Source organism: Neophocaena asiaeorientalis, unplaced genomic scaffold (genome assembly GCF_003031525.2).
Source record: "Neophocaena asiaeorientalis asiaeorientalis breed wild unplaced genomic scaffold, Neophocaena_asiaeorientalis_V1.1 scaffold96, whole genome shotgun sequence".
Classification (NCBI taxonomy): Eukaryota; Metazoa; Chordata; class Mammalia; order Artiodactyla; family Phocoenidae; genus Neophocaena; species Neophocaena asiaeorientalis.
In genome coordinates, this window is record NW_020175831.1 from 6143231 (window position 1) to 6155465 (window position 12235).

The window sequence follows — 12235 nt, forward strand, 5'->3', positions numbered from 1 at the left end:
TAGGGGCAGGACGGGAATAAAGATGCAGACATAGAGAATGGACTTGAGGACACGGGGAGGGGGAAGGGTAAGCTGGGACAAAGTGAGAGAGTGGCATGGACATATATACACTACCAAATGTAAAACAGATAGCTAGTGGGAAGCAGCTACATAGCACAGGGAGATCAGCTCAGTGCTTTGTGACCACCTAGAGGGTTGGGATAGGGAGGGTGGGCGGGAGACACAAGAGGGAGGAGATATGAGGATATATATATATGTGCATAGCTGATTCACCCTGTTTTACAGCAGAAACTAACACCATTGTAAAGCAATTATACTCCAATAAAGATGTTAAGAAAGAAAAAAAAGTTATATGGATGAAGCCATTATGGTTAGAGGATCAGATTGAGAAGATCTCCTTAAACAATACAGTCTATTTCTTTGCCTCAAGCTATGACTGTGTATTCATAATGATATGTAACATCTTTCCACCCATTTCTTTTCCTTTCTGAGCAAATTTTACCCTTCTGTATGAGGTTAATATTCATTTACAGGCTAAAAGCTTTGGGCGATATATGTCAGACAATAATCCTTTAGATATATCCTTAGAAAAGAGAATGTTTCAGAATGTGATAGACTCATAATAAGCAAAGGTAACGCAATATTCAATTAAAAAAAATTTCAAAACAAATGTGCCTCATAAAAATTTATGTCACTTATGTATGAATTTCAAAGTAGACTTAGACTTCTAACTACCTGAGAGAATTTCGAGATGTGATTTACAAGCTAAGGTACAGTCCATTTATTATGTGACACCTACTTTCCTGGGCCACATAATTAAATTACAACTAATGTATGTTTTTTAGTAAACATATGTGGAATTGTGGCAAGCCAATTAAATAATATATATTCATATCTGTTATAACTTACTTTGTCGAGATGTCAGAAGAAACACACACGGCTGTCTAATAGGCAGTAAAGAAAAACACATCATGCCAGGGGCTCTGAAGGTGACTTACCTTTGATGACGACTGAAGATGTACACAGAGCAGAGCCTGCATCATTCCACACTTTGCACGTGTACAAACCAGCGTCGTCCATGCCTGCCTTCTTGACTTGCAGCAGAAGTGTGTTGTTCTTGAATGTGATTTCACAGTTAGACGTTGGATGGATCTCTACGTTATTTTTGTACCAAGTGACAGAAATAGGCTGGGAACCAGCAACACGGCCCTCGAGTTTGAAAGAGTTCCTTTCTGTTTCTTCTACTGTCTCTGAGAGTTTTTTAGTGAAACTTGGTGGAATTAGCCGCTCTGTAAGATAGTTCAAGGATATATGAAGTGGAATCCAGAAGTAGGTTACTAATAGGAGGCTTTTCAAGAAAGAAAAGTCATATTTTAAGTTCAAAGTCAATGCTGACCAACTGAATACAGCATATCAGTGTAATGTTGCTAAACATTTTGGCCTCCTTCCACAAGCTTATTTTATTTTTAAATTAAAACAATTTTTTTTAAATTTTACATTGGCATATAGTTGATTTACAGTGTTGTGGGTTTTTTTCTTTTATTTTCACAAGCTTATTTTAAACTGTTCTCTGATTTATGGGATGGATGATAAGAATAACTTATGGTCATTTACAGAACCAGATATTTGTAAAAAAAAAAAAGAAAAAAAGGGGGGGAAGGAGTGGTCTTAGGGTTATGTAGGATATATAAAAACTTAGAGAAATACAGATTTTAAAAGATCACCTTTTCTCTAGAGAAACATTTCTTCTGAAACATTTTTATGTCAGTGGTTTAAAAATGTGCTAAATTTCATCTGTCCTAATAAAACCACACCCTTAGGATGTGATATACAAAGATACCTTTTATATTGAGCTGTGCCACGCAGGAGTCCTCTCCCACTTCATTGACAGCATAGCAGGTATACTGTCCAGAGTCTCCTTTGTCTACTTTCAGGATTGTCAGGTGGGCACTGTTTTCCAGATAACTAATCTGATAGTTTCCGCCACTTTGGATCTCTCTGTTGTCTTTGGCCCAGGTGACCTTTATTGGTTGTGTCCCAGTCACATGGCACTCAAAGTCCGCACTGTCTCCCACCACAGCAACCACAGGGGCAAGAGGGATGTCAAAGAAGGGTGGGTTCTTCCCCTCTGAGAGGAGAGCAGAAAGACGGTTTCAGGCTCCATACTTGACCATCCCAGTTCACACAAATCATCCTCCTCTAATTTCAAATTTGGTTATAAAAAATTTAATTACAGAAATAGAAGTTTAAGAATCCACACACCTGTGAGAATGAGTCTGGCACTGGAAGAAGCAGAACCTATAGGATTTGTAGCTGTGCAAGAATACTGGCCTGCAAAACTCCGATCTGTTTGAAAAATATTGAGAGTGGCTACATTATCTAAAAATGATGTTTGTACATTGGGGCTGTCTTTCAACGGCTTGCCATCTTTAAACCAAGACACCGAGATAGGTTCTGATCCACTGACAGCACACTCAAAAACAACTGGCAGCCCGACCGTTTCTTGAACATCTCTCAACTGTCGAGAAAATGATGGTGGAAGTTTTTCCTCTGTAGGAATGGAATTAAAGTAATGAATAATTCTGGACATTTTGAATTTACTGAATATTCTTCTCACAATTATTGTTATATAAATAATGGGATTCCTATAAAAATATCAGGAGGTATTCACATATCCTGAATTAACTTGGACTCAAAGAAAAGTAGGTAAATTTTTGGAGCAAAAGTTTTACTTTGATGCCACGCTGACGCATGGTAGGTGTAAAAATATGTAAGCCAGCAGAGAAACTCATTGGCTTAAGGTACATCTCCGGCATGTAGCAGATTTTCTTACTTTTTAAGACTGCTTTCTAGTGATCTGCATGAGACACCCATGGGTGGAATTTAAAAAAATATGGTTACTCATTTTTCTGAAAGATTTAATTATAGAGACAAATGATGACATGATCTTCCAACTGAAGATTAGTCATTTTACCTCTCTCTGTAAAGGTGATCAAAAAAGAGAAACTGCTAATTTATAGGCAGAACTACTTAAGAAGAAAGTTTTGCATTTGGGAAGATTTTCCAAAAAAGAAGATCCTCGCCAGATATTTTAAATCTTTTTCAAAAGAAACACATTCATTCACTTAAAAAATATTGCAATCACCTTGAACAGTCAGGAAAGTTGATGAAGAAACTTCTCCCACACTGTTTTCAGCCCTGCAGATATATTCTCCACTGTCATTACTATCAACCTGGTTGAAAACCAGTGTAGCAACATTGTTCCTAAAATGCATTTTGTAGGTAGTCGTGGGTCTCAATTTCATATCTCCTTTATACCAGGACACCCCAATTTCAGGGGTCCCAGCAAGTTGGCATTGCAAAGAGGCAGAATCTCCAATGGTCACCTTCACAGGCTCCAACTGCTTGACAAAATATGGTCGTTCTGCAGCCAAGAGAGATAACCAGTCATGAAGGAGACATGCCAGGATGGTTATTTGTATATAAAGATACGAATGTGCAATCATAACACACCTAGTATCAGGATTTGTGCCGAACAGGAGTCTTTCCCGGAAGCGTTTTCAATGTAACAGTTGTACTGTCCTGCATCCTCCACTGTGCTGCTTGGAATTTCCAGGATTGCAGATTTTTCAGTTGTGGTTATATGACACCTCTGAGAAGGAGCTATATTTGCGCCATTTTTCTTCCATGTAACTGAAATAGGAAGAGTTCCAGTATACGTGCCCTCTAGGATCAGGGGTTTTCCTTTCTCTAGGCTGTAATCATTGAGCTTCTTCACAAATTTGGCTGGGGCTGTAGCAGGCGAATTGAAAACATGAAATAAAGCACATACACACACAGATACAGGCACACCTATTATTTCATGTATATTAATTGTAAAAATGCAGAATGGCAGTCAAACAAACCTTTTACATATAGATGTGTTGTACAAGAAGCTTTGCCAGCTTCATTACTAACGATGCAGGTATATTCTCCACTTTGTGATGTATCTACATCAAACAGCTCCAGTTCAGCAACTGAATCCTCCAAAGACACATTACATCTGTCCCCTGGTACTAGTTCACTGCTACCCTTGAACCAGCTGACACTGAACGGGGGTGTTCCTTTTACAAGGCTTGTGAAAGTTACATTTGTTCCAGTTAAAACATCCATGGGATCAGGTTTCTGAACAAAAGATGGTGGTTCTAAACAAAAAAGCACATACCGTAAAAAGTTTACCACTTTTGAATTTTGATGACAAAAATGTTGAATAAATAATGAAATGCAATTCTATTTTGCTGTTATTTTTAGCTGACCTCTCACAGTCAAAGGAGCACTGCACTCATCAGAACCAGCCACATTAGTAGCTATACATGTGTAGTCGCCGGTGTCTGAGTCTTCCAGCATGTTCACAGTTAAGGCACAAGTGTTATCCGTCAGGGTGGTCTGGTACTTCCTTCCACTGCTGATCTCGTTTCCTTCATGGAACCAGGAGACGGAGATTGGAGGTGATCCATAGACTTTACACTCCATTACCACTGAGGAACCAGACAGACCATTTGTCTCTTTCAATTTTCTTGTGAATGAAGGAGGCACAATTCGGTCTGAATGTGATAAAAATCAAACAAACAAGGACATCAGTTATAAAATGATTTGAAGAGAGAATTATTGTCTTTTTGATGGAGTATGCCTAGATCCATCTGGCTCTTCTGTGAGGATATCACAGAGTTCCCAGTGGGGTCACACCATGGAAAGCCTTGAGAATCAGTGGACAAGACATGCTAGTTGACTTATTAGGAATTTTGGTCTCTCTTTGCTGTGAATCATTATGTGGAGAATTACTCCAGCATAAGTGACAGTAGAAGACTACATATCCTTATTCCATATCCAGGGATTAAGTGTTACTCCTACCACCCTGAATTGTGGAAATTCCTCCAAAAGAAAGGGATAGAACTTTGGGACTTGGTTTTCTTCTAACTCTATAGGTCTATTACCTCTGATTTTGCTGATTCAGAGGATGTCAGACTCATGTCACGCTGTAGAATGTGGAGTTTCTTATACACACGTATGTAAACCAGGAACTATACTATAATAACATTGAAACAAAAGCCCAACCAACCAACCTGAAACATGAACTGAGGCTGTGCAGCTGTCTTTGCCCACAGGGTTTTGCACCTCAAAACTGTACACCCCACTGTCACTGGGGGCCACGTTAATAATCTTAAGGCCAGATATTTTGTTGAAGAAGCTTATTTTGTATTTGCTGTCACTTGTCAGCTCTTTTGCATCCTTAAACCACTTAGTAGTGAGTTCGGGTGTGCCAGTGACCATGCACTCCAAGGTACAGGTGTCTCCCGTGGTCACTTTTATGGATTCTGGCTTTTCGACAATTGCTGCAGGCTCTGGAACGAGATGTAAATTGTTTTCAAATGTTAAAATCACATTGAAAAACTAAAGAAGACACGAGTACTGGTAAGTGCGTGCCTTCTATTCATGATGACATTCTATCTGCACTAACCGAGGATGGACACTGTGGTGAAGCACTCTTGCATTCCGGCATCATTTTTGATCTGACAGGTGTATTTCCCGGCATTGGCTGTTTCCACTCTTGAAAACTGTAGGGTTGCAATGTTTTCTGAATAAGAGATCCATATATTGTCACTTTCTCTGACCATCTCCCCCTTGTCTTTGAACCACACCACGGAAATGGGCTCAGTGCCTTCAATAGCAGCCTGAAGCTGAACTTCTTCACCAACGATGGCAGAAATGTCACTGGGCTTCTTCACAAATCTTGGTGGTGCTGATGAAAAAGAGGCAAAATCAGGGATTTAAAATGTGTGGGGCTATGGGTATTTCCCTCAAAGCTATGAATGCTAGGAATCAAACTGGTGATCATGTGTTGTTTCTATTTCTTAAAGAAGAGGCATTTTTGGTGAATGGGAGCAGAGATGCATTAGAGTTTGTACTAAGCAGAAAGAGTCGAACATCTTGGCCTCTCTAGCTTTCTAAATCCAATCAAAACCTACTGGGAAAATTGTCTAAAAGGGTAATTAGTAGGATTTGGAAATAGGATGCGTGCTAACTATAAAAGGATTTAGAAAGGAGAGAGGGGAAAAGTACAAGACAGCTAGTGGTAAAGGATGGGGCAAGAGCAGAGGGGCCAACAGGGTATTAAAGTTAGAAGGAAAACTGTAAGCAGAAGAGGATGGAGTCACTCTAACCTTTCAGAGTGATGGAACCAACACAGGTGTCTCCCCCCACATCATTCGTGGCTTTACACTGATATTCCCCAACGTCTGCAGCACTGACGCTCAGGATGTGAATACTCGTCAGGAAGTTCTCAGACATTATCTTGTACTTCTTGCCACTCCTAAGTTCTCTCTTGTCTTTATGCCAAGAAACTTGAAATGGGGGGGTGCCCTGAAGCTCACATTCAAGGTGAACATCAGCTCCTTCCAGTGTCTCAACGGGATGAGGCTTTTTGCGGAAAACGGGTGGTTCTAAAGTTAGGAAAAAAGGAACATTAGGATGTGTTCTGTAACTATGTAGTTACAAGTAAGAATCAGTTTTCCATTCCACCATAGAGAGAGAACACTACACTCGATTTTCTATTGTGTCCTTTAAAATTTTTAGAACCTCGACGGAGAGAGTCAAACAGGGAATTGAGAGGACAACTAGGAGGAAGTTAACGTGAAAAACATGAAAGAAGGGTAGGAGCTGACCTTTAACTTTTAAGGTGGTGCTGCTGCTTGCTCTGCCCGCTGCGTTGCAGGCCTCGCACGTGTAGTCTCCGCTGTCTTCTACACTGAGCGCGTGCATTTCCAATACCGCCACCGAGTCGTGGAATGACATTCTGAATTTACTGCTCTCTTGAATTTCAGTCTCGTCCTTATACCATAAAACTTTGATTTCTGGAGACCCTCCTACTTTACATTCATATCTTGTAGATTCATCTTGTTTCATGATTCTTGAAGGTTCTAGCTTCTTAATGAACCTGGGGGGTTCTATGGAAGCAAGACAGAAAACACAAGGGAAGAGATGGGAAGACACATGTAATTCAGGATGAAGTGAAAAATCAAACAGAGAGGTCTTTAGCTCTGGAAAACAAATTTATTTGCTGCAGTTCCAGGAAGAATAGTTAGGTGAAACTTAACTAGAAAATTCCTATAAAATATATTTATTTTTGTAAGCACCCACATCAAATATTATTGCAAAAGGAAAGAGGAAGAGACATTAATCCCTTTTGTGCAATCCTCCTACCAGCAAAAGAATCACTTTGTGCAAGAACACAGTCAGAGTGTGTATCTGTTGGTGAAATCACACTATGGTTTACAGGGATTGAGAGAGTTTGATTACTTTCTTGTACGTGAACCAGTGCAGGACGGTCTATTTCCTGTGGCTGCAAAGATATCAGTTATGTACCATGAAGAGTCAGAGTAGCAAAATCGGGTTAGATATCTTAATATTTTAAAGTGCTATTTTCTCTCATAGGCCTTAAATAGATATTTCTTCAACCTTCATAATATTCCTTTGAAGTGGGGAGAGCGACTGCTTTCTTCATTAACTGAATCAAAAAATTCAAGTTTAGGGAGATAAAAATAATTAGCGATATATCACAGAGCACGTGGGCTGCTAAATCTAACTCTGTTTTAATTTGAAGTTATTTATAAACTATCACCATTAAAACCCTTAAAAATGCTCTCATGGGTTAGACCAGCAGCTCATTGAGTTAAATGTTTGATTTCTGACCACAGCAGCCTTGAACATGCTACAGAGAGACATGGTTGCCTTCCATGATGTCAGATATTGATGTACTCCCCAGTCCCCTGGCTTCCATTGTTATTTAAGTGGAGCTAGTAGAGGAAAAGAAGTTGACACAATCTGACTCTTCTTGAAGGGCTTGATAGTTTGGGGCTCTGCTAGCCCCTCGAGGAACAAAATCCATTAATTTATAAACTAATGTGGAAAGTAAGTCATTCGAGACAACTTCCTTTTATTGTCCTAAGATAATTTCTTTCAAACTTGGGTTTTCTTGCAATTTCAGCCTTTGAAAATGGACCTTCAGTCCATGTTTGACCAGTTTTATATTTTTTTAAATAAACATTATAAAAAACTTGCTCCCACTTAGAAGACCCTGGATCTGTTCAATCACTTCCAATTCCTAGACCACAGTCCTAAACGTACCTTTCAAGCACACGCTTTCTCCTATATTTTCAGATGTTGAAATGAGACCTTACTATTTCACTTGAACAAGTACCTTGTACACCCAGATGAGCAGAACAAGAGTCTTTTCCAGCGACGTTGCTTGCATAGCAGGTGTATTGCCCAGCATCGACTTTGCCTACTTTGAGAACCGTCAGAGTGGCAGTATTTTCAACCAAAGTCATCTTGTAGTTGCCTCCAGGGCGAATCTCTCGGTTATCTTTGGCCCAGGTGATCTTGATTGGTGCAGTTCCAGTTATGTGACATTTAAAAGAACCACTTTCTCCGAGAGCAAGATCTACTGACACAGGCTTTAGATCAAAGAAAGGAGGCACTTCATGGTCTGAAAAGAATGAAGACCAACATGGTGACTTCAGTTTTCATGCTCCCAGACGTGGAGCAGAAACTAAGTGGCACCAGACCTTTGGTGGCCCGGAGCAGTGAAACTGCTTTATGATGAAGAGGGTAATGTGATGAGCTACCCACCTAAGAGGATGAGCTTTGCACTGGATGAAGCTGTCCCAAGAGGATTAGAAGCAGAGCAATTGTACTGACCAACATGGCTCTGGTCAGTTTGCAAAATCTGAAGAGTTGCTACATTATGAACAAAAGATGTTTGCAAATTAGCATCGTCTTTCAAAAGCACCCCATCTTTGTACCAAGACACTTGAAGAGGTTCTGAGCCATTGATGCGACATTCAAATGCAACTGGGAAGCCAAGGGTCTCCTGAACATCCTTCAGTTTTCTTGCAAAGGAAGGTGGAAGTTTGCGCTCTGGAAGGGAGTCACAGACAATCCTTATTTACAAGAGAGAAAACACCCACAGCATACTTCAACCCATTAACATTGTGACGTTTTTAAGAAAGTGGATCTGTCAACACACAGCAAGACTTGTTAGGAGAATGATCATCACCTTTGATAACGAGCACAGCTGAGGAAGCCACTGCCCCCACGCTGTTTTCAGCCTTGCACGTGTATTCTCCCACGTCACTGGGATCCACTTTGTTGATTACTAAGGAGGCAACATTATTTCTGAATTGCATTTTATACGCAGGAGCCGATCGTAGCTTTGTGTGTTCTTTATACCAAGAAATTCTAATTTCTGGGGTTCCATCCACTTTACACTGTAAAGTTACAGGTTCTCCGACGGCTGCTTCCATGTGTTCCAGAGGCTCAATAAAATAAGGTGGTTCTAAGGTAGAAAGGATGGTAATCAATCAATCATACTAGCTAAAAGAGGATGTATTAAAAGAAAGAAAAGAGAGCAATAAGAAGAGGTAACTGTCAACATACCTAAGACAGATACCAGCGCTTCACAAATATCTTGACCGGCCTCATTTTCTATGAGGCAACCGTATTGGGCATAATCCTCTATTGTGCTATCAAGAATTTCTAGGATCGTAGATTTTTCCGTCATGGTAATGCTGCAATTCCGAGATTGTGTAAGGGGGAACTCATTCTTCATCCAGCTCACCGAGATGGGAGGTGTGCCGGTAAACGTGGCCTCGAGAACGATGGGGTTTCCTGTCTCGACGCTGAAATCAGCCAATCTTTTCACAAAGGTGGCTGGTTCTATAAGGAGAAAACAGCAGAGCAGAAGTGGCATCTTCAAATAAAGAATCAGAAAAGAATGCTAAAGATACATGTTTTTGGAGAAAAGAGCAAACCTTTCACAAAAAGATGCGTGGTACAGGAAGCACTGCCAGCGTCGTTAGCCACGAGGCAAGAATATTCCCCGCTTTGCAATGGCTCCACCTCAAACAATTCCAGTTCTGTGACAAAATCTTCCAGAGAGATGCTGCATGACTCCCCTGACACCAGTTCCCTGCTGCCTTTAAACCATTTGACCTTGAAAGGCGGGGTGCCTCTAATGACACTGGTGAATGTGAGGCTCATTCCAGGGAGAACTTCCAAGGAATCAGGGGTTTGTTCAAAAGATGGTGGTTCTAGATACCCCAGGAGTGGGGGAGATCAAGAGAAAAAAGAAATCCAATTGAGCAGTGCTTTTGCTCCTTGAAGAAAAGGGAATTAAGACTACACACGAGGGCTTCCCGGGTGGCGCAGTGGTTGAGGATCTGCCTGCCAATGCAGGCCACACGGGTTCAAGCCCTGGTCTGGGAAGATCCCACATGCCGTGGAGCAACTAGGCCCGTGAGCCACAACTACTGAGCTTGTACATCTGGAGCCTGTGCTCCACAACAAGAGAGGCCAGGATAGTGAGAGGCCCGCGCAGCAAGAGGAAGAGTGGCCCCCACTTGCTGCAACTAGAGAAAGCCCTCGCACAGAAACGAAGACCCAACACAGTCAAAAATAACAAATTAATTAATAATAAAAAAAAAGACTACACACGAAGTAATGAGGTGGATAGACGTAGAGTCTGTCATACAGAGTGAAGTAAGTCAGAAAGAGAAAGACAAATACCGTATGCTAACACATATATATGGAATTTAAGGGGGAAAAATGTCATGAAGAACCTAGGGGTAAGACAGGAATAAAGACACAGACCTACTGGAGAATGGACTTGAGGATATGGGGAGGGAGAAGGGTGAACTGTGACAAAGCGAGAGAGAGGTATGGACATATATACACTACCAAACGTAAGGTACATAGCTAGTGGGAAGCATCCGCATAGCACAGGGATATCAGCTTGGTGTTTTTTGACCGCCTGGAGGGGTGGGATAGGGAGGGTGGGAGGGAGGGAGACGCAAGAGGGAAGAGATATGGGAACATATGTATATGTATAACTGATTCACTTTGTTATAAAGCAGAAACTAACACACCATTGTAAAGCAATTATACCCCAATAAAGATGTTAAAAAACAAACAACAACAACAACAAAAAAAAGACTACACACGAAGACAAAATAAAGAAATCCCCTGTGAGGCAGTCACTAAGTCAAGCAACAGCCTGGTGCCTGTGCACTGACCTTGGACAGTCAGGACGGCCGAGCATTCGTCTGACCCAGCCACGTTGGTGGCCACGCACGTGTATGTGCCTGTATCAGAGGGCTCCAAGAAGCTCAGATTCAAAGTACAGACGTTTTCCGAAAAGCTGGACTGGCATTTAGGCCCACTAACGATCTCATTTCCATCCTGAAACCAGCCCACGGAGATGGGCGCGGAGCCGGAGACTCTGCACTCCAAAACCGCCGAGGCCCCCAGGATGGCGTTGGTGTCCTTCAACTTGCGGATGAAGGAAGGAGGCACGACTCGATCTACGTGGAGAAAGGTAGTTTTCCGTTGAAAGAGAAGCCTTATTTTCTACCCCAGGAAAAATGGTATATTCACAAAAACCTCATACTACTCACCCGAAACATGGACAGACACAGTGCAGTTACTTTTACCAACACTGTTTTTCACTTCAAAGCTATATAACCCCTTGTCACTCATTTCTGCATAAGGGATTTTAAGTGAAGCCACTTTGTTGATGAATGTGATGTGATGTTTGCTGTCTGCAGATAATTCTCTCCCATCTTTGAACCACTTGGCTGAAAGTTCTGGTGTCCCAGCCACTGTACACTCTAATGCAAAAGGATTTCCGGTAGTGACAGTCATGGGTTCTGGTTTCTCTATGATTCTGGCTGGTTCTGAAAGAAGTATATTGCATTGAACACAAAGTCTTCTTTCAAACTAAGAGTGTAATCAGTATATTATTGGCTAAGAGTAATATGTGCAGGCAATGATCATGGGTCAATCAACCTGATTTTTTTCTCAGGCTGTACTTTGTTACTAACCTAGGACAGTCAAGACTGCTGAACACTCTCTCATTCCGGCATCGTTTCTGATCTGGCACACATATTTTCCAGAGTTAGATGCTTCTGGGCTTCCAAGTTGGAGTGTTGCAACGTTATCAATGAATGAAATCCTAGTGTTTTCACTCTCTCTGATAATGTCACCTTTATCTTTCAGCCAGACGACAGCAATGGGCTGGAAGCCTTCCACTATGGCCCGTAACTCAACGGCATCCCCAGCGAGGGTTGAGGTGTCACTTAGCTTCTTCACAAACCGTGGGGGTTCTAATGAAAGAAATTTGTGGTTAGAGAAAAAAGATGAG

The 12235-nt window shown here is 41.3% G+C and overlaps 1 protein-coding gene across 1 annotated transcript in view; it reads right to left on the reverse strand.

The window, feature by feature from the left end:
- The window catches only part of TTN (titin), a 276735-nt gene that overhangs the window by 175415 nt on the left and 89085 nt on the right, over positions 1-12235 (reverse strand). Inside the window, exons 79-97 of the mRNA XM_024732830.1 lie at positions 11916-12197; positions 11490-11768; positions 11109-11396; positions 9849-10127; positions 9475-9753; positions 9095-9373; positions 8668-8955; positions 8237-8524; positions 6702-6983; positions 6201-6479; positions 5498-5779; positions 5103-5381; positions 4296-4583; positions 3906-4184; positions 3514-3792; positions 3146-3424; positions 2263-2550; positions 1841-2128; positions 999-1289 (exon numbers count right to left, since the gene is read on the reverse strand). Coding sequence (XP_024588598.1) covers positions 999-1289; positions 1841-2128; positions 2263-2550; positions 3146-3424; positions 3514-3792; positions 3906-4184; positions 4296-4583; positions 5103-5381; positions 5498-5779; positions 6201-6479; positions 6702-6983; positions 8237-8524; positions 8668-8955; positions 9095-9373; positions 9475-9753; positions 9849-10127; positions 11109-11396; positions 11490-11768; positions 11916-12197 — 5376 coding nt within the window. The remainder of the gene's footprint in view (positions 1-998; positions 1290-1840; positions 2129-2262; positions 2551-3145; positions 3425-3513; positions 3793-3905; positions 4185-4295; positions 4584-5102; positions 5382-5497; positions 5780-6200; positions 6480-6701; positions 6984-8236; positions 8525-8667; positions 8956-9094; positions 9374-9474; positions 9754-9848; positions 10128-11108; positions 11397-11489; positions 11769-11915; positions 12198-12235) is intronic.